Source organism: Labrus mixtus, chromosome 12, assembly GCF_963584025.1.
Source record: "Labrus mixtus chromosome 12, fLabMix1.1, whole genome shotgun sequence".
In the NCBI taxonomy this organism is placed as follows: Eukaryota; Metazoa; Chordata; class Actinopteri; order Labriformes; family Labridae; genus Labrus; species Labrus mixtus.
In genome coordinates, this window is record NC_083623.1 from 28,031,194 (window position 1) to 28,053,693 (window position 22,500).

At 45.1% G+C, this 22,500-nt stretch overlaps 2 protein-coding genes across 3 annotated transcripts in view; one reads left to right on the forward strand and one right to left on the reverse strand.

Annotated features, from left to right (window-relative positions):
• Nucleotides 1-9,107, forward strand: part of meis2b (Meis homeobox 2b) — a 16,333-nt gene extending 7,226 nt beyond the window's left edge. Inside the window, exons 8-13 of the mRNA XM_061051374.1 lie at nucleotides 3,979-4,118; nucleotides 4,766-4,842; nucleotides 5,417-5,475; nucleotides 5,547-5,633; nucleotides 6,196-6,291; nucleotides 8,405-9,107. Of these exons, the coding sequence (XP_060907357.1) occupies nucleotides 3,979-4,118; nucleotides 4,766-4,842; nucleotides 5,417-5,475; nucleotides 5,547-5,633; nucleotides 6,196-6,254 (422 nt within the window). The 3' untranslated portion in view covers nucleotides 6,255-6,291; nucleotides 8,405-9,107. The remainder of the gene's footprint in view (nucleotides 1-3,978; nucleotides 4,119-4,765; nucleotides 4,843-5,416; nucleotides 5,476-5,546; nucleotides 5,634-6,195; nucleotides 6,292-8,404) is intronic.
• Nucleotides 9,108-21,198: 12,091 nt separating this feature from the next.
• Nucleotides 21,199-22,500, reverse strand: part of gjd2b (gap junction protein delta 2b) — a 3,438-nt gene continuing 2,136 nt past the window's right edge. Inside the window, exons 2-3 of one of the 2 annotated variants that reach the window (XM_061051375.1) lie at nucleotides 21,998-22,500; nucleotides 21,199-21,914 (exon numbers count right to left, since the gene is read on the reverse strand). The exon at nucleotides 21,998-22,500 is cut by the window's right edge and continues 332 nt beyond it. In XM_061051375.1, coding sequence (XP_060907358.1) covers nucleotides 21,708-21,914; nucleotides 21,998-22,500 — 710 coding nt within the window. In that variant the 3' untranslated portion in view covers nucleotides 21,199-21,707. The other variant, XM_061051376.1, reaches the window with a different exon arrangement.

The window sequence follows — 22,500 nt, forward strand, 5'->3', positions numbered from 1 at the left end:
TCAAAAGGTAATCGACAACCACATCATCAATCATTATGCGTATAGTCACATGACACCCTTCAGCCAATCAGAAACGAGTATTCACCCAGACAAACAGATCAATACTAACCAACATTAAAGAGATCCACACTGACAGACACATTGGTAATCTTCTAAAGTTGAGACAAAAAGAGACAGAAACAGATAAACAACAGTTAGACCATCTGCATCTCCTCTCATCAGCTCCTCCTCACACAGAAACATCCACACTCATGTTAGAGCTGTGCATGGTAGGTAATAAGGGGCCTGGAGGTGTCACTGTGATGGATTAGAGCCCAGCTGAGCTCATTAGACGGGCCAAGTTGGTTCTACATCACTGATGCAGCTGAGAGAGCTGCAATCAGTTCAGCTAGCCGCTATCTGTCTTATAGACGCGACATTTCCTGACTCAGATCTGACTTAGATTACACTCTGAGACACATGGATACATAAAAACAGGAAAAAATACAACATCTGTGACATATATTTATTACATTTGACATCTAAAGAAATGATGTCAGCACTTTGTATTAAACAGAAGCAATACTCTAAGATAACACTGAGACACAGAGACAGAGAATCGCTAAGGGGAGGTGGTCGGCAAGCCTCTGCAAAGACCACATAAATGTTCTGGAGCTAGTGGTAATATACCTGTCCCTTCAGCATTTCCTCCCATATCTGAAGGGCAAGCACGTTTTAGTGTGGTTGGACATCACCTCCGCAGGGTTTCATATTAACCAAGGACCAAGTCTGTGAGACTGTTGCAGGCAATGCAGCGTCTACTGACCTTGGCAGCCCCTCGTTTAGCCAGCTTAAGAGCTGTCTATATACCAGGGAGAAAGAACCTGCAGATTCCTGATCCCGTCAGAAGCCTCTACCTGGGGAATGGAGACTCCACCTAGAGGTAGCGCAAGACTTGTGGGACCACTTCAGAAGGGCAGAGGTGGATCCCTTCACCTCCAGGGAGTTGACCCACTGCCATCTGAGGTTCTACCTGGCAGACAGTTCAAGTCCTGTGGACCAAGATGCCCTGGCTCACGACGGGCTGAATGTCCTCCTCTATGTATTACCCCGGTTGTCCCTCATATTTCCAACACTCCTGAGAGTCCTTCAAGAGGGTCACAGGCTGCTCCTGGTGGCCCGATTCTGGTCAGTACTGGGTTTCCTCTGCTGCACAGGCTCTGTTACAGCTTGCCAATATGCTTCCCCACTAGGGGAGGCCTTGGATACTGCAACCCAACTCAGTCGCCTACCGCTGGGGGTCTGCCCTTTGGTTGGACAATGGGAGCCTTGTCGTCAGGAATGCTATCTTGAATGCACGGGCCCCGTCCTCTTGTATTGTGAATGCTTTTCGACGGCTTCTGTCAACACAGAGATCTGGACCCAGTACCCTGTCCACTGTCTGCTATATTGACATTCTTGCGGGACTTACTAGACAAGGGACGATCTCCCCCTACCCTGAAGGTCTATGTGGCAGCAATCTCTTGTCAGCATCCTGACGTGGACAGCGGTACAGTGGGTAGCCATAAACAGGTATCCCTGTTCCTAAGAGGTGCTCAGAGGTTGCACCCTCCAGTACGTCCCACTGTAACAGTGTAAAACTGTTTTTAAAGATACAAATGTGAAACACTATAAAGTAGTTTGAAAGGTCTAAATGTGTAGCGGTATAAACAGTTTTTTGAAAAGTTTAAATGTGTCTCAGTATAAAATTGATTCTGCAGAGGGAGAGTGTTTTGGTACCTCAGGGTTATGTTTTTTTCTTCCTTGCCCCGGGGCAGTACTCCAGCCCTCTCCCTGGGTAATACCCCCTCCTCACAGGCGGACGCGTGCAGGCACGGCAGGCAGGGTGCAGTGGGGGGTTAGATAGTGAGGGGGTAGGCGGGGGGTTATGTGAGCGCTGCACAGTGACTCTGAACGTCTCTCTGTTAGACGGTGGAGCTGCGGAGAACAGTCAGAACAGATTAGTGTTTCTGAAGATCTGCCCTGCGGCTCTAGAGCCCCCCCCCCCCCCCCCCCCCCCCCTCATCTACACAGGAGGAGGGGGGGGGGGGGTGGTGGCTTGTCCTCCTCAGATATAATTAGGCCAAGAGGCTCTGTTTGTTCTTTCTTTATACGTCTGTTGGTTTTCTGGTTTAGTTGTTTCCACACATAAACTGTAAGATCTAGAGAAAAGAGTTCACACTTCTTATTTCTGTTCATCATTGAGAACACTTTGACTCATTTAAAGAGACAGACTCCAACTCTTCAGTTTCACCCAGCATGCCTTAAACTATAATCAATTAGATTGATCTGAGGGTCACTTTTCATTTACCGTATAATCCAGAATATAAGTCTCAGTCAGTGTTTGAGGGTCCCTCAGAGGTAAAAAGGTTTGAAGTGTCTTCCTGTGTGAGGGTCTGCATCACGTTCATCGTTGGTCTGTTAGTATTCAGCTGTGTCGCTGTTATAGTACCATCTGTTTTCACCATGTGGAGTTTGTAATCCTGCTAGCTACCTGTACGCCAGTCGAGATCTCGGCCTACAGTAACGTTGACAGTTGGGAAGTACAGACCCCCAGCCCGCGAGTCTCTCTGCCCACCTCCTCTGTTCACTGGTTGTCTCCAACTGAGGAGTCTTTACATCAAAGCAGCACTCCAGAAGCTTTATTTACTGAACACCACCGAGTGCTTTAAATGCACAATGATGACCTCGAGACAGAAAAAAGACGAGATAATAATAATAATAATTTATCCTTTATTTATCCCGCGAGGGGAAATTCAGTTTTTACACTCTGTTTAATTAACATGAACACACACATAGTCTGAAATACACATACATGCACAAACAGGATCCTATGGACATGCACTAATGAAGAGGTCTCAGAGTGAGGGGGCTGCCCACAGCGGGCGCTCCAGAGCAGTTATTAGGGGTTTGGTGCCTTGCTCAAGGGCACATAGGCAGTGCTCAGGAAGTGGACTGGCACCTCTCCAGCTACCAGACTAATTTCTGGACTTGGTCGGTGCTGGGACTTGAACCGGTGACCCTCTGATTCCCAACCCATGACATCCTCAGACTGACCCTGTTTGAAGAGTTTAAATCATCCTCTGTGAGAGGAGAAGTACAGTGAGACTGGAGGACAAACAGAGTCCATGTTAGAGGACAGACTCCCGTACCCGGACCATGACCGAGTGCTGGACACCATCCGTCAAAACTCCCACAGCCCCCCGAGCCCCCGACCCCGCAGCACTTCCTCTTTAATGTCAATATTCATCAGCTGAAATATTTATGCATGAATATGGCTCATATAGGCGCGTTTGATTGATGCTTCTCCCAAAACAAAAAGACACGCACGGGCGAGTCTTAAGAAAAGTCGAGTCTGTGTCCCGCCTCGGGGGAGGAGTCTCTCAGATGCATTATTCACACGCCCTGCAGGCAGGCTTTCAAGGCTGCTCTGCCCTGAGGGCGCCCAAATCACCAGCACGGTAACAGAAACTCATCTCTGCTGATGCACAATTAATGCCAGAGAGGAAGAGGACGGGTTCTCCTTCCTCTCTTCTCCCTGCTCAGAGAGACGAGCAGAGGAAGAGGAGGAGATCCTCAGCTAAAGACAAACATGAACGATGCTAATAATACAGAGCAGACAGAGTGTGAAACCCCTAAATGAAAAACAAACATCACTGTCTTAACTGTGATCTTTTTCTTTTTGTTGTTATTTTTTCTCTCTTCTTCAGAGTTTGAGGTCACACAGAAACGCTGCTGCAGTCTGACGCTCATTACTTCCTGTCATCTCCTCACGCTCTCATTACTTCCTGTCAGCTCGTCCTGCTCTCATTACCTCATGTCAAACGCTCGGCTCACATTGAGCTAATAGCCGCGCCTCACTACGAGCTCGTGGTGGTTGTGCAGGATCCTGGCGGAGGTGAGAGGATGACGAGGTTTAAATCTTCATCCTGATCTGACTCTTCTCCTCTCTGATCGCAGGGGACGGACTCGACCACGGCCTGGCGTCACCGGGGACTGGAGACGAGGACGACCTGGACAAGAAGAGGCAGAAAAAACGAGGGATCTTCCCCAAAGTGGCCACAAATATTATGAGAGCGTGGCTGTTCCAGCATCTCACAGTGAGAGAACCAACCAGATCCTGCTCAGGATCCAGGTCCTGATCCTGAGAAAGATCTGGTTCATGATCCATGTAATGGTCCGGACCATGATCTAGTACATGATTCTGAATCCAGAATCCTTTCCAAAGACCACCTTCAGGTCCTGAGGTTAAAAAAAATCAAAATAGCTGAACTATCCCCTCACTGCGGTCTGCTCTGGCCTCATTGTTGGGATTGAGGATGTGCCTGTGAACGGCTCTTTGCATTCATCAGAGGTGTGAAAGGAGCAGGATCATGTTTTGTTAGACGCTGCAAAGAGATGGGGTGGGGGGGGGACTTCATCCTTTAAGATCCTTTCTTAAGGATCTCCTGTGAGGAATCTTTAGAAGAAGCAGCTGTGAAGGGTTCAGATTCATTAGCCTGCTGCTAACTGTTCATCGTGCTAACCTTAACTCTATGAATCAAACTCTCCTTCTAAACACATCCATGTGTTTTAACCTCACAGCTGCACACTACTTCACTCAGAATAAAACATCAACACATGTTTTTTAATGGTAAATGTTGAAATGATTAGAAAATAAATATCACAAAAATATCAAAATAAAACAAAAACAAAAGAAACTGCTGATACATCACACTTTAACACAAACTCTTTTTGTCCCTCCCAGCACCCGTACCCGTCAGAGGAGCAGAAGAAGCAGCTCGCACAGGACACAGGCCTCACTATCCTGCAGGTCAACAACTGGTGAGAGACACACACACACACACACACACACACACACACACACACACACACACACACACACACACACACACAGACACACACACACACATAGACACACACACACACACACACACACACACACACACACACACACATAGACACACACACACACACATAGACACACACACACACACACACACAGACACACACACAGACACACACACACACACACACACATAGACACACACACACACACATACACACACACACACACAGACACACACACACACACACACACAAACACACACATAGACACACACACACACACACATAGACACACACACACACACATACACACACACACACACACACACACACACACATAGACACACACACACACACACACACACACACACATACACACACAGACACACACACACACAGTAGAAATAAACATGTTTACAGTCTGCTTCAAACTTAACAGTGTGGTTTTGAAAAGTTGTTTTATTGATCACGTCTGTCCTGGGAGGATTTTTAACAAGTCATGCGTGCTGAGCTGTATTCATACCTTTACATAACTGTTGTTATGTTTCAGGTTCATCAATGCGAGGAGAAGAATAGTTCAGCCGATGATCGATCAGTCCAACAGAGCAGGTAAATCAGAGTAATAATAAAGGGCTTTCACTCTGTGTTCTGCTCTCTTACACTGTGCCCTCTCGTCTCAGTGACTCAGAGTACTCCCTACAGTCCAGATGGCCAGCCAATGGGTGGCTTCGTACTGGATGGACAGCAGCACATGGGCCTCAGAGGAGGTGAGACAACAACAGGACATTTACATTTCAGAGACCTTCTGTCCCAGGCGTCAACATCTTTTCTCTTTCTGTCCTCTGTCATCACGTTGTCCTCTTCTGTCCTCATGTTGTCCTCTGTCCTCATGGTGTCCTCTTCTGTTCACATGGTGTCCTCTTTCATCCTCATGGTGTCCTCTGTCCTCATGGGGTCCTCTGTCCTCATGGTGTCCTCTTTCGTTCTCTTGGTGTCCCCTGTCCTCATGGTGTCCTCCTGGTGTCCTCTTTCACTCTCTTGGTGTCCCTTGTCCTCTTTCTGTTCTCATGTAGTCCTCTGTCCTCATGGTGTCCTCTGTCCTCATGGTGTCCTCTTCCATTCTCATGGTGTCCTCTGCCCTCATGGTGTCCTCTGTCCTCATGGTGTCCTCTTTCTTTTCTCATGTTGTCCTCTATCTGTTCTCATGGTGTCCTCCATCCTCATGCTGTCCTCTGTCCTCATGCTGTCCTCTTTCTGTTCTCATGCTGTCCTCTGTCCTCATGCTGTCCTCTTTCTGTCCTCATCCTGTCCTCTGTCTCTTCCTGTCAGGTCCGATGAGTGGCATGGGGATGAACATGGCGATGGATGGACAGTGGCACTACATGTAGAGCTGCACGCCGAGGCCTGATTCTCTCACAGGGTTATGTAAGTAACGTATGTCACTAACTTCCACTAAGTCTGATCTTAACACTGCATTTTCAGATTTCTATATTTTATCGTTTTGTCTGCCGTTGGTAGAGGAGAGTCTGAGATCAATTATAAAGTATTAAAGTATTCAGCCAACACACACTCGATGATCTGATGTTCTTACCATGTGGAATAAAGGTACAAGAGAGACCCCCCCCCCCCCCCCCATCCACTGACAGTTATAAATGAAGATGTATGGCGAGCTGAAGGCGTGGAGCTCTGAGTTTTATTTAAGAGCTGCTGAGCTCAATGAGCCTCGCTGTAATGACACACAGAGTGATTAATAGAGCTCTTTATATGGAAATAAGACACATTTTTCACCTCCACAGCCCCCTCTCCGTCTGATACCCCCCTTCCTGCCTGAAACCCCCCTCCCTGTCTGATACCCCCCTCCCTGTCTGGTATCCCCTCCCTGTTTGATATCCCCCTCCCTGCCTGATACCCCCCTCCCTGTCTGAGGCTGCTCTCTCAGTAGCAGAAACATCACTGTGTACGAAGCAGCCTGTGTTTCTAATGATTTCTCTTCAGGATCATTAAACAGTCCAATCTGAGTCCAGCTGTATTTTCATTAAATTGTGACAATGTCACTGTAAATCTCTGCAGGATGACGGCGGCCATGTTTGTAGTCATATGACACTTCTTCACACACGATTAAGCTTGAACCATAAAATCGAAACACATGAGTGAACCATGTTAAATAATAATAATTACACATTTAAATCAGTATGTAAACACAGAGGCTCTGATTCACTCAGAATGATCACAGTCTCTAATATCTCCATAAATCGTTCATGAATCTGCTCCATCTCTGAGTCTAAGGGCGCACTCACTGGCCAATCCGTACCTTGCCCAATCACGCTTCACCCCTAGAGTCCAGATCGTTTGACTAGTGTGAGTTGTCTGATCCTTGCTCTAGCACGGCACACTTCCTTGGCCCTGGCACGCTTGTGCTTCGGCACGGTAAAGTTCATGCACGAGTACAAGCACGGGCACTCAGCGTGTACAGCCTCCATTATCAAGAGTGTTCTGGCTGTATCTGAGTAAAACGACTCCAATAAGCCACAAAGTCAGTAAAGTAGCTGTAATGGTCTCTGTGTTGTTCTCCAATGTGCAGACGCAGACTCTTTATTTTTTTATTTTGGAGTCTGCCTGTCTGATGCAAGCTTCATAATTACGTAAAGTCATGCATGTGTTATATTACAACGTTATGTACAAGAGGTAACCGTGCTCAGGCCCGGTTAGTCCTGGAGCAGTGTGAGTGCAGGTCAGCAGCGGAATAGGGGGGAGGGGGTGTGCACTCTCACTCTGATGGAGCTGCACTCTCACTCTGATGGAGCTGCACTGTCACACTGACGGAGCTGCACTCTCACTCTCACACTTACAGAGCTGCACTCTCACACTGACGGAGCTGCACTCTGACTCTCACACTGATGGAGCTGCACTCTCACTCTGATGGAGCTGCACTCTCACACTGATGGAGCTGCACTCTCACTCTGATGGAGCTGCACTCTCACACTGATGGAGCTGCACTCTCACTCTGATGGAGCTGCACTCTCACTCTGATGGAGCTGCACTCTCACTCTGACGGAGCTGCACTCTCACTCTCACGCTGACAGAGCTGCACTCTCACTCTCACACTGACGGAGCTGCACTCTCTCTCTCACACTGACGGAGCTGCACTCTCACTCTGATGGAGCTGCACTCTCACGCTGACAGAGCTGCGCTCTCATGCTGATGGAGTTCAGTTCTGTCAACATAAAAATGATGAGAAACGTTTCATAATTTATCAAGAGGACACACTCTAAACATGTGAGATGAGTTTCACTGTTTCAAACAAAGCTTCCTCCCTGAATGGAGTGAGAAAGGATGACTTAAAGACAACAACAACACTCACATTGTTGTCATGGTAACGTCTTAAAGCACAGAAATAAAACCACACCCCCAGCAGGGGGTTCTGGAATCTGAGTTTATTATAAAATATCTTGAAATATCTGAAGACTTTTGGGTTCACACCTGTATTCATGGTGTCTGATCTCTCCCCCCCCCCCCCCCCCCCCCCCCTTCTCTGCAGGTCTCCATGGTGACTCAGGGATCTTCTTCCATCAGGCTGTGAGCTGAGGACCACATACCCCATTGGACCTGATCACCCCCCCACCAACACACACATACACACAGGGGGCATGCCTCAGAGGATCACGTGGTACAGCCCCCCGATCGAACAAGATAAGATAAGATATACTTTATTCATCCCAGCAGGGAAATGTAGGTGTTCCAGCAGCCAGCATACATACAAACACACAACACATATATACATACATATCCCACCCATACAAAAAACATGAGGCCACAATACATAGCCAGGATAAAAAAGTGGTATGGATGGTCCACGTGTAGCTGTTACTCATAGATAACAGTATAAGAAATCTCAGTAGAGATATGAGAACAGAACGGGACGTCTCACTCCTCTACATTTCCTGTCAATTATTTATTTATTTATTGATTTTATACCGGCGGTGAGGTCCGTTACACAATGGGAGCGAGTGATGTTTTGTATTGTGTATTTGTAAATAAATGTGTGTGTAGATGTTAGAGTGACCTTTGACTTTTGACACAGACACCTTTTCTAAAACAGATTTGTAAACAAAAGAAACTGCTGATGTTTGTGTTCATCACTTTTTACAAACAGATTATAAACTGTGTTTTTTATCTTCGAGTGAGAACTCACACCGAATAAACACTATCTGATGAAGAGGAGCAGCAATGTGTTTTATTGTGAAAGGGTCTGCTTCCTGCCTCATCACCACATTCTCACCCCAGGTTGTCAAATACTGACGCCTTCAAAATCCCTGCCAGAGAGATAGGAGCCACACACACACATACACAAACTCACACACACACACACAAACTCACACACACACACACAAACTCACACACACAAACTCACACACACATACACAAACTCACACACACACACACAAACTCACACACACACACACACATACACTCACACACACACACACAGTAGTTTGTGTCAGTTGGTTGATTGGTGGAGGCGGGGTCTAGGTTCTCTCTTGTGTGACAGCAGGTGATGGATGACCCACGTGAGCCGCTTTCACCAAATGTTTCTTTTAAGTGTTAATTAAATCACTTTATATTCTTAATATTTGTTTGTCTCGCACACAAACGTCTTAAAACGCAACAGAATTATCGTCTGATTTTGTACGAAATGATCAACAATATTCTTCTGCCCATTATTAGTTTGATTCTGTCTGTCATATTTTGTTGGATGTAATGAGCTGTTATTTAATCCTGATACACCTTAAAGCATCTTGCTGCATTCTGCTGCACCTCTCTGCACCTCTCTGGACCTCTCTGTACCTTCCTCCACCCTGCTGCAGACTGAACTAAAGCAGGCTGCAGACTTTGCTTTGAGCGCTGCAGACGATAAATGAAGATAAATGCGTTTTGAAAGCTGCCGGAAACAGTGTGTGTGTGTGTGTGTGTGTGTGTGTGTGTGTGTGTGTGTGTGTGTGTGTGTGTGTGTGTGTGTGTGTGTGTGTGTGTGTGTGTGTGTGTGAAATGTGGGTCAGAGCTCTGCAGAAACCTACATCATCACATGATGCACAAACAGAGCTTTAGTAATGAGCCTTCCCAACAACAAAAACACCAGCCGATGGAGGTTCTGCATGAAGAAAACATAAAACAGTTTATAAAAACAAGATCTGTGATGATGGAAACATGACATCTGTGATTTTACAGGAACTTTGTTAAACTGTTTTTGTAGAGACACAACACAGATAATGAAAAAGAGCAAATGGAGATGATAAAGATAATAAGTTGGTCAGACTCAGTGTCCCTCTGGTTTACCTTCAACTGAAGCTGCTGTTCTATGTCAGCGCCTGCAGCTCTGTCAATCCTGCTCTGGATCCACAGTTCTCTCAGTGACGGGGGCAGTGGAGGATCGGGGTGGGGGGGGGGGGGGGGGGTTGTCAGCGGAGGATTCAGACGGACGTTCGGACTCTAACCTCTCAGTGCTGACCTCTACTCCAGATTCAAAGTGACACCTGTCATCGCAGGTTTTTCACCTGTCGTCGAGTGTGTGTGATGGCTCCTCTCTCTGTTAGAACATCTTTGTAGCCCCCCCCCCCTTCCTTCCTCCTCCTCTTGTCACTGTAATCCCTCAGTTTGTGATGTCCTGATGAACCCGAAACACTGTGTGGAGCTGAAGCAGGTAACATGGACTCTGATTGGTCGATCCGCGACTGAATGGTCCACAATGTCGGTCTGTGAACACCTTCCATCTTTCCTCCATTCTCCTGGCTGAGAGTGCCTCCTTCTACTCGAGGACACACCTTTGTTAGGTTGATGTTAAAATACTCTCAGTGACTCTTCAGCTGGCCCAGGTCGGAGTGATCGAGTTCACAGGTCAGTAAGGATGATGTTGAGTCACCGTGGCAATAAGGACCGTGATGTTTGGTCAGAATCAGCTCGATGAAATGACCACATCTAAGTGCCACCGGCTCCTTCTGGATGTTCAGTTGTGATGCTGAATGATGAGTGAACATGTCTGAGACTGAATCAAAGGTTTGACTCGACTCTTTAAGGTCAATCACTGAAGCCACTGCCAGAGTCCTGTTCTAAATCCCTCCAGAGAGTTAAAGACAAATCTTAACAGGACCCTGAAGAAGAAAGAAAACCTGCCACCAATCATCTGATGCTGATGTCCTCTTAATGAATAATTAATAATCAATCACCTTCTCTACATGTGACTCTGGTCTGTCACCTTCACTCCTTCACTGACAGGCGTGTGTGTGATGAAGAGTGTGTGTGAATTGGTTCATATCAGAGTCTGGTTCAGACATGAAGGGTCTGATCAACTCAGAGAGCTGTGAGTCTGAGAATGTGCAGATAATACTTGCTGAGACTAGAACAATTATTTGGAATTAAAGGGACTGCTTTAAGTTGGTTTAAATCCTATTTATCAGATCGATCTCAGTTTATAACTTCATACTGATGTCCACAACAAGCTTTAATCTTCACAGAAGATTGAAAACCAGAACAGAAACGACAGTTTTTAGCCTTCAGCTCATACGTCTACAAATATATTTCAGGACTCATATTTCTTTTCAAAAGTAAATTAAACATTGTTTCAATGTAAAAACAACATTTACCGTGTTCGCCGGCTGACCAACAGGTAGGAAGAAAGAAGGACGGGATAATAAAGTTGTCTGCTGTACCCATCTCTGCGGGAACGTATTTTGAGCAGGGGGTTGCGCACACGCTGAAGTGTTTCTGAGAGGTTTTCAACATAATCAAAGACACCAAAGACGTTTGATCATTCTTGTCAAACAGAGCAGCTACTAGATGTTATCCTAGATTTTGGAATTCTAGTTGATTATTATTTTAATAACTGCAGAACAACCTCTGAAAGGGAGTGTACTAATACAGATAAGCGAGAGTGTGCCATTACACACAGAGGTGGAGAGATATGGAACAGAAACTTCAATCGATCATCAGTTCTAATGTAAATCAGTTTAGCACAGAATAGTGGGATCTACCCTGCAAACTATAGTCTTTGTTAACAGATGCTGTCCAAACAGCTCCAACATGCAATAAGTGCGTACTGATTTACGTGTGTCCGCTCGTCACCCTCACTGTTCTAATTATTATAAACTATAAACTGGTCATTGGACACGTCACAGTGAACTTTGAGTTTGTTGTCTGTTGAAGTGTAAAATGTTCTGAAATCATGAATATGAATGAGCTGCTGTTTATACTAAGTATTAATAAAAGGCCTAAGTGTTTATAATCCAGAGTATTCAAATTAATTTATTAAATATGAATTTGCGCAGCACATAGAATGACCTTATCATATAGAATTGCATTTCTCAACTGAAAACAACCAATATTAAACTCAAAGAGAGCGCGACGAAGACAGACGCATGTCGTGAATCTACGCACTTCTCTCCAGTTGATTTTGAGCCATTATTGTGAAGGGTCCGTAGGCTGTGAGTATTGTTGATGTATTTTGTGGCTTTTTTGTCTCCTCCTGCCACATCGGAACAGCACTCTCTCTGTGCTCTGTGACCTCAAGGTTTACAAATTAAGCACTGACTAACTGTTTACAGTCAAGTAAAGTCGTCAAGTCATTAATGTTTCCAATGAATAGACGGATGAATCAAATTAATTTGATTTATTGTTTTGTTTAAAAAAAAGTTATTTTTCTCTTTTTTACCCCCTAAAAAGTCATTATTGGGCTCCACACCAGGGGATGCTGCAGCACCCTCAGCACCCCTACTTCCCGCGGCCCTGACAGTACCCGCGATTTCTCTCTCTCTCAAAGTCTGTGCTGCTGCACGTAGCATAGCTTCGCGGTCAATAACCTCATGTGACATTCAATGAAACTTTAACAACAGGACGACGATAACAAAAAAAATAACATCTTTGACTAATAAATTACGGAATAAACAGTATAACCAATATTTTAAGATTGCATGTAAAAGAAAACAACTTAGCAATCATATTAAATAAAAGTCAAGCTTTATAACTGTATGTGTTGCCATGACAACTTATTTATCTCAAACAGCCTGAAAGTCTCTAAATGTACTATGGGAGGTAGAGCCTTCAGTTATCAGGCCTGCTCGTGGTACCTACAGTCTCTAAATGTACTTTGGGAGGTAGAGCCTTCAGTTATCAGGCCTAGCTGTATCGAGGGGAGGAAGAAACTGAGGAGCGATCCATAGTGAGAGAAAAACGGTCAACTTTTGAAATAGTAGATGGGTGCCGATGGGGAGAACCTCGGTTTTGTCACTGTTTAATTTTTGGAAGTTGAAGGAGAACCAGGATTTGATTTATAGGCAATCAGAACGGAAAGTAGGTGGGAAGAGGAGGTGGGTTTGGTGGACAGGTAGAGCTGGGTGTCATCTGTGAAGCAATGGAACTGGATTTTATATTTACAGAAGAGATGGCCAAGAGGAAGGAGATAGATGATGAACAGGAGGGGGCCCAGGACAGGACTTTGACCTTTGGCAGGTATCATGAGAGACCTTTTAGCAGGAAGGTAAAGGTGTGATGGCTAGAGGGAAGAGGCGGGACGTGGATCTGCGGTTGGATCAGCCTTCTGCACATATCTGTGTTTGAAATCACCTGGTCAGACCGTCAATGCATGGATTTGTTACACATCAAATTCAGGTGACAGGTGTGAACGCAGCGTTTTCCTCCAGGTGTGACCGCAGCGTTTGTTGAGAACATTCTGAGCATCATTTTAATGTTTTATAAAAACACCTCCACCTCAGTGAGAGGAGGGACAACCGGTCTCATCGTTTTGACCAACAATCTGACGATCTCTGACTGATGGATCGGTTCACAATCACCAGCCAGTGAGGCCTCCTCATCCATCTCCGCCGCTCTGCCCGCCCGCTCCACCCTGACAGCTGCGGTCAAATAACGTTTAGCCCTGGAACCCCGTTTTTGGCCCAGATCATTACTGTCAGCGCTGTAATGGATCAGCTCAGACCAGTACAGGCTCAGCCAATGAGACGCGAGGACACAGCATTAGCATCGCTATCAGGAGACGGCCGGCCAGCAGCAGGTCTGTGATTGACAAATGAGGACGCCGCCCAGCAGACACACAGCCGGTCTGAGAGCAGGAGCCAACAGCCAATTATACGGAGGAACAGGGCCATTCATCATCCAGTTACACACCTGTCCACCTACACAAAGAGGGTGGGGGAGAGACAGAGAGAGGGAAGCACAGCAAGAGAGATTTATTTTTCAAACGTCTTCTATTTTCTGAAAACATTTCAAAGACTGAATATTAACCGACAGACAGACCAACAGACAAATCTAAAAAATAAAACAAAATGAACCATGTTTAACTCAAATCAACATTTTCCACAGAACATAAAAACCTACGCTTCAATCCCTTCTACCAACTGAAGACCACGAATACAACACGTGCGTTCCTTTAAGATCATTTAAACACTTTGACCTGAGTCAAAATCAGGAACCAGCACAGGGTGTTCATCCTCTCAGATGTGTTTTACATGTTACGAACTCTGTTAACAATAACCTAACGCAAACCATAAAAACGGATTAAAATGAGGTTTTAATCATACTGACTTCATCCTGTGTGTGTGTGTGTGTGTGTGTGTGTGTGTGTGTGTGTGTGTGTGTGTGAAGTTTGTCAGGATGATGGATGATGGGGGAGTATGCCCCCCCGCTCTGTCAGAGAAACTGTTTCTGTGCAGCAGAGCGTGATCTTCATCCTCCTACTCTTCCTCACTGACTCCCCCCCCCCCCCCCCCCCCCCCAGCTTCACCTTTAATTATAAAATAGATTAAATGTGATTGTACAGAATAATTAAGATATTAATGTGAATATTTAATACCACACAGATACACAATGATGTGTTGTATTGTTGTGTGTCCTCATGCGGTTGTGTGTCAGACACACACACACACACACACACAGACACAGACACAGACTCTAGTCATCATTAATCTTAGTCAGCAGCAGTCTCAGTGACAAATGCAGCGACAAGACGAGGGGGTCGCAGCTCCTCGCCTTCATTTCCCCTTAATGTCACATTCATCATGGCGCCCGGACCTCCATGACACTGGACGAAGGGGTGAGTGGGGTGGGGGAGAATTAGGACAGCGAGTTTACATGGAGGGGAGAGGCTGACCCCAGGAAGTGACTCTCAAAGAAGAGACATGAAGAAGAGACATGAAGAAGAAACAGACATGAAGAAGAGACAGACATGAAGAAGAGACAGACATGAAGAAGAGACAGACAAGAAGAAGAGACAGACATGAAGAAGAGACAGACATGAAGACGAGACTAGAATAAGAGACATGAAGAAGAGACAGACATGAAGTAGAGACATGAAGAAGAGAAAGACATGAAGACGAGACAAGAATCAGAGACATGAAGAAGAGAAAGACATGAAGTAGAGACATGAAGAAGAGACAGACATGAAGTAGAGACATGAAGAAGAGAAAGACATGAAGTAGAGACATGAAGAAGAGAAAGACATGAAGTAGAGACAAGAATAAGAGACAAGAAGTGACAGACATGAAGTAGAGACAGACAAGAAGAAGAGACAGACATGAAGATGAGACAGACAAGAAGAAGAGACAGACATGAAGAAAATAAAAGAAGAAGAGACAAGAAGAAGAGACAAAAAGAGACAGACATGAAGAATAGTTCGGGGTTAAGTGTCTTGCCCAAGGACACATCAGACATGTTGCCCAGCTGGGGATCAGCCCCTCGACCTTCCGGTTGAGAGGCGACGACTCTACCAAATGAGCCACAGCCGGCCCTATATGTGTAAAATGTGTGCTCTACCAGCCAGTCTCTCAGTGAATGTCCTTGTAAGATGGCCCAGCTTCACTACTGTCTATGTAAGCAGTTTTAAGTGTGACAGACAGACAGACAGACAGACAGACAGGTTATCTTTATGGAACAATGGTTCTTCTACCAGCCACATGCTGGTACCAGCTGTGGTACCAATCATTTCCATATGGACAACTTGGCTTGTATATTTCCCAGCACTCTTCCCAGTTCTGTGCCACTGTTGCTTCCATCCATCCATTTTCTTCCGCTTATCTGAGGTCGGGTCGCAGTGGCAGCAAGCGTAGTAAGTCAACCCATACCAGCTCCTCTTGGAGCCTCCTCCTGAGAAATTCCAGACGGGTTATATGATCCCTCCAGTGAACTCTGGGTCTACTCCGGGGCTCTCCTCCCAGTTGGGCATGCCCAGAAAACCTCCAAAGGGAGGGTTCCAGGAGTTTCTAAACGTAGGAGCAGTGGCTCTTCTCCAAGCTCTTCCTGAATGTCTGAGCCCTCTCTCTAAGGCTGAGCCCAGACACTCTCCAGAGGAAACTCATTTCAGCCGCTTGTATCCGCGTTCTTGTCATGACCACAGGTGAGGGTTGGTCCAGCACGATGCCCGCATTACTGCCGACGCTGAGCCAATCTGTCCGTCAATCTCGTGAACAAGACCCTGAGATACTGAAACTCCTCCTTCCCCAGCCAGAGAGAGCAATCCTCTGTTTTCCAGCAGAGAACCATGGCCTTGGACTTAAAGGTGCTGACCCTCACCACAGCCGCTTCGCCCTCCGCAAACCGCCCCAGTGCCTGCTGGAGGTCCCAGCCTTCAGAAACCAACGGAGCAACATCATCTGCAAAAGGCTAATAATAAGAGCTTAAACTAGAACCATCATCATCATCATCAGACACACACTCTTCATCATCATCATCATCAGACACACACTCTTCATCACCATCATCATCATCATCAGACAAACACTCTTCATCATCATCATCATCATCATCATCATCAAAAAAACACTCTTGATCATCATCATCAGACACACACTCTTCATCATCATCATCATCAGACACACACTCTTCATCATCATCATCATCATCAGACACACACTCTTCATCATCATCATCATCAGACAAACACTCTTCATCATCATCATCATCATCATCATCAGAAAAACACTCTTGATCATCATCATCAGACACACACTCTTCATCATCATCATCATCAGACACACACTCTTCATCACCATCATCATCAGACACACACTCTTCATCATCATCATCATCATCATCATCAGACACACATTCTTCATCATCATCATCATCATCAGACTACACTCTTCATCATCATCATCATCAGACACACACTCTTCATCATCATCATCATCATCATCAGACACACACTCTTCATCATCATCATCATCATCAGACACACACTCTTCATCATCATTATCATCAGACACACACTCTTCATCATCATCATCATCAGACACACACTCTTCATCATCATCATCATCATCATCATCATCATCAGACACACACTCTTCATCATTATCATCATCAGACACACACTCTTCATCATCATCATCATCAGACACATACTCTTCATCATCATCATCATCATCATCAGACACATACTCTTCATCATCATCATCATCATCAGACACACACTCTTCATCATCATCATCAGACACACACTCTTCATCATCATCATCATCATCAGACACACACTCTTCATCATCATCATCAGACACACACTCTTCATCATCATCATCATCATCATCAGACACACACTCTTCATCATCATCATCATCAGACACACACTCTTCATCATCATCATCATCATCATCAGACACACACTCTTCATCATCATCATCATCATCATCATCAGACACACACTCTTCATCATCATCATCAGACACACACTCTTCATCATCATCATCATCTTCATCAGAGACACACTCTTCATCATCAGACACACACTCTTCATCATCATCATCATCATCATCATCAGACACACACTCTTCATCATCATCATCATCCTCATCAGACACACACTCTTCATCATCATCATCTTCCTCATCATCTCAGAGTCAGTGATGTCCGTGATACGAGGAGGAGTTAGAGGTCACTTCCTGTTTGACCAACAGGAGGAGAGATCCAAACAAATGTATATTTATTGTTATATAAACATTAAATAAATGAATTTTTATGTATTTTACTGTAAATATAATGTTTTTAAATGCTGTTTTCAAAATAAACAGTGTTTTAAATTACCAGTCACCTCAAACTGCAGATATACATCACCATCTAGTGGTCACAGTGAGTCATTACATATCAATACAGGGAAACAACAATAATAATGTGAGCTTTACAAAACAGCAAAAATCATTTTAAAATGTAATCACTTAAATAACATTGTATTAATATTTGTCTCTGTGCTTCAAACAGACCAGAGGATCAGAAATAATCTATTTTTAATAAACCTCAGTTACACACGGCACTGCTCTGTGTTGTACTGCTGTAGTTTGACCACAGGGGGGCAGCACGTCCCTAAAGAGAGTGAGTTTATGTTTGGGATAAGATGAGGTGGGTTGTCCACTCGGCAGGACTGCACCACCGTCCACAGCGGGACCGCTGACCCCCAGCACTATCACACCTACATAATGTTGTTGGGGCTCGACTACTCTCACGTTTTCACCTCAATCAGACCCAGACTAGACTAGATGTTCTGAGCATGCTCCACAGTCCCCATGCCGGGCTTTGATCCGGAGGTCAAATAGCATAAATGTGCAGAAGAATAAAACAAGATGAAGGTCTGACCTTGGAGAGAGTTAGGCCCTTTTTCAAACCAACCCCTACACCCTCCCCCTCCGTGACGAAGTGCACTCTGTTAGAAGTCACACTCTCGGCTGAATGAAGTCTCCTTCATCAAGGTGTAGGGTAGAAATACAGCAGCAAGCTTTGGGACAAACTTCCCTCTCTCAGGTGGAAACAGGAACTGTGTGTTACCATGGTTACTCAGCGGTATCTTGCGGGAACGGCTTTTTTTTGTAGCTAATGCATTCTGTAAAAATATGTATGTAGTCTAGATTATTCTTCTTTAGTAAGTTATATTAGTGTAGACTTATAACAAAACTATTAGATTGAGCCTACATTGTTTATTGTCATTTATACTTTAAGTTAATTTATTGTAATTTTTAGATCAGGGTGTCCTAAATTAATGCAAAGACAAGGATAATATTGTTGAACATCAGAGCAGCAAAAAGTGTATTTTTTATTATTGAATTGAGATTTCACAAAGACATCAAAAGTAGAAAAATAAGAAATAAATATTAACAGCGAAAAGTTTTCTGCAACATGATTTAATATTCTTTTGTTTTTTCAACAGTCCCTGTAAATATAAAACACTTTACAATAAATAAACATATATTTGATCCTCAATACACATTTGAAGTTGTTAATGTCTGTATGAGGACAGACAGACAGACAGACAGACAGATAGACAGACAGACACACAGACAGACACACAGACAGACAGACAGACAGACACACAGACAGACACACAGACACACAGACAGACACACAGACACACAGACAGACAGACAGACAGACAGACACACAGACACACAGACAGACACACAGACAGACAGACAGACACACAGACAGACACACAGACAGACAGACAGACAGACAGACACACAGACAGACACACAGACAGACACACAGACACACAGACAGACAGACAGACACACAGACAGACAGACACACAGACAGACAGACAGACAGACAGACAGACAGACAGACAGACAGACACACAGACAGACACACAGACAGACAGACACACAGACAGACACACAGACAGACAGACAGACAGACACACAGACAGACAGACACACAGACACACAGACAGACACACAGACAGACAGACACACAGACACACAGACAGACAGACAGACAGACACACAGACACACAGGCAGACAGACAGACACACAGACAGACAGACAGACACACAGACACACAGACAGACAGACAGACAGACAGACACACAGACATACAGACAGACACACAGACAGACAGACAGACAGACAGACAGACAGACAGACACACAGACAGACAGACAGACAGACAGACAGACACACAGACACACAGACAGACACACATGTTAATCTGATAATCCACACACGCTGCTGTGCGGTGGAGCGATTAAATGGGACAGACCCAGTTCTGCTGTAAATAAAATCACTAATATTCCCTGATGGTTCATGGAAGGACGGCCAGATGTGCCTGATGTTGGAGTCAGACAGTGACAGCTGACAGCAGGTGGGACATGATGAACTACATCTATAAAAGTACACCGTGCAGCCTGCTCCATAAGCATGACAATATATCATCAACATCAGTTATTCAAGCTTCTCTTAGCTCATAGGTATGACTTTGATCATGCTGACTTCTTGGCTGAATGACTGTGATGGTGCTCACACTGTATGATATACCTCAAAAACAAACATCATGTCGGTTTCTAACAAAATAAAAGCGTTAAATCCTGCGTCCTGAAGCGTTAAATAAACTACATTTATTTGATAGGTGAGGAGAAGAAGGGGGCTGTCAGAGACTGCCTTGGTTTCAGGTTATTGATGCACAAACACAAAACACACATTTCCCAACGTTGTGTTTGTTCAGTTTAGTAATAGTGCAGAAGACTTGCAGAATTATTTACCTGATATTCGATGTTTCTGACTTCTATTTCTGTTGCCATGGAAACAAAGATGTAATATCGTTTGATTTTTACTTAAATCATAAGTTAATCATTCAGGTATCATCTGAACTTTGGGCTCCAATCAGTGAGATGTATAGTCCTTCTAACTTTAGATTCTGGTCCTGAATGCTCTGGATTTGTTTGGTCCAGAGAAGGTAGGCGCTTTTAAGGCGCCCACTCCCACACGGCCGTTTTGGACGCGCCTCGGTTTGTCAGATATGAGAGCAGTTATCAGGTCAACAGGTGTTGCAGCGATGGAAGCGGGCAAGAGAAGTGGTTCAGATAGAAGTGATTGTACCCGACCTAAAAAGCCTCTGCATGTTTCTAATAAGCTCCACGAGCAGAAACGTGCTCAAACTAGGATCAATATTGGAGATGCTTTTGAAAAATGGAGAGAGGTTAGAACACAGAAAGGTTTACAGACCCATGCAGAGCTGGATAAACACTGAAGCTTCAGAGTCCACCACATGGTGACCTGTGTGAGCCTCGACTCTAGAGAGGAGGGGGGGGGGGGGGAGACAGCTCTTTATGATGTTTAGAATTTAGACTGCAGTACCCATTTTAAACACTAGGGGTCAGAGTTACTTACTGCTCCTTTAAATAACTCTGACTTCCCAAAACCTCTTTAAACATTTTAAAATGTGTGTTTGAAGGAGGAGAATGTTTGTTGGATGTGTCACAGTCTGAACTCTTCTCTCCAAACACGCGTAGCTTCCTCTGTGGTTTGATTATATCTCCACCTGTCAGACATTAAATCACAGCATGGTCGTTTTATGAAAGACAATCATTTATTATCAGGACAACAATCATTGTAAGGATTGTACACGGCTGTGAACTCCAAGAGACCAGCTTCTCATCACTGAACCTGGAGGATATCAGATCACACTGTACATATGTAATATACAGTACAATATGAACATGTCCTTTAAGAACTTGTTTGGCACTTGTTGTCATGGAAACGGGAAAGGTGAATAGTGCGTCCATGTGACACCTTCAGCTGAGAAAGAGCAGCGATCATCTTCATCATCAGGTTAAAGGTCCACACTGCCAACTAGTGTTTAAACAGTGAATGTGCACACCGATGTAAAACACACCTGCACACAGGTATGAAAACAAATAGCAGTGTAGGCCACAGGTAGGCTCAGTGAAGATTAGACATACAAACAGAAACCAGGTTCAAGACTCTGAGAGATCACAAAGAGGTTATAAAAATAAAAAACGGGTTACGGTAAATCAATATACATTCAATTAATAAACGCTCATCCTGTCTGTCCTGCAGCCTCATTGTCTTTGTCCTGCAGCCCTGTCATGTCCGTCCTGCAGCCCTGTCCATCCTGTGGGCTCTCTGTTGCTACCCTGCAGCCACATTGTGTCTTTCCTGCAGTCTTGTTGTGTTTGTCCTACAGCCACATTGTGTCCACCCTGCAGTCTTGTTGTGTTTGTCCTACAGCCACATTGTGTCCACCCTGCAGTCTTGTTGTGTTTGTCCTACAGCCACATTGTGTCCACCCTGCAGTCTTGTCGTGTTTGTCCGGCAGCCACATTGTGTCCACCCTGCAGTCTTGTCACACGTAAGCAGAGTCAACAGACTGAGTGCGAGCGAAGCTGGGCATACTCCTCCGGGGCAGGTCTTTGTTCCGGATCTCGTAGATGGACTTCCTGCGGGCCTGCACGCCTCTCACCGCAGTCTTTATCTTCCTCCAGCCCAAGTGGTTGAGCTCGGCCAGGTTCAGGACCACACAGATCCCACTGACTGCGAACATGAAGACCAGAAACACAGTCTTCTCTGTGGGCCTGGACGTGTAACACTCGACATCTTTAATGCACGGGTATCGATCACACTCGTACACCGCCGGGACGGTGAATCCATACAGGAAGTACTGACCCACCAGGAAGCCAATCTCCAGGGCGTTCCTGAACACCACCTGGATGATGTAGAATCTGGAGATGCCCTCCTGCCGCCTCATCTTAGACTTGGTGTTCCTCAGTGGGGGGTTGGGGATGTCTTTGACCTCCAGGCAGTCGGGCTCCGCCTCCTTGTTGGAGTTCTCTGTATTCTGCAGGACGCCGTTCA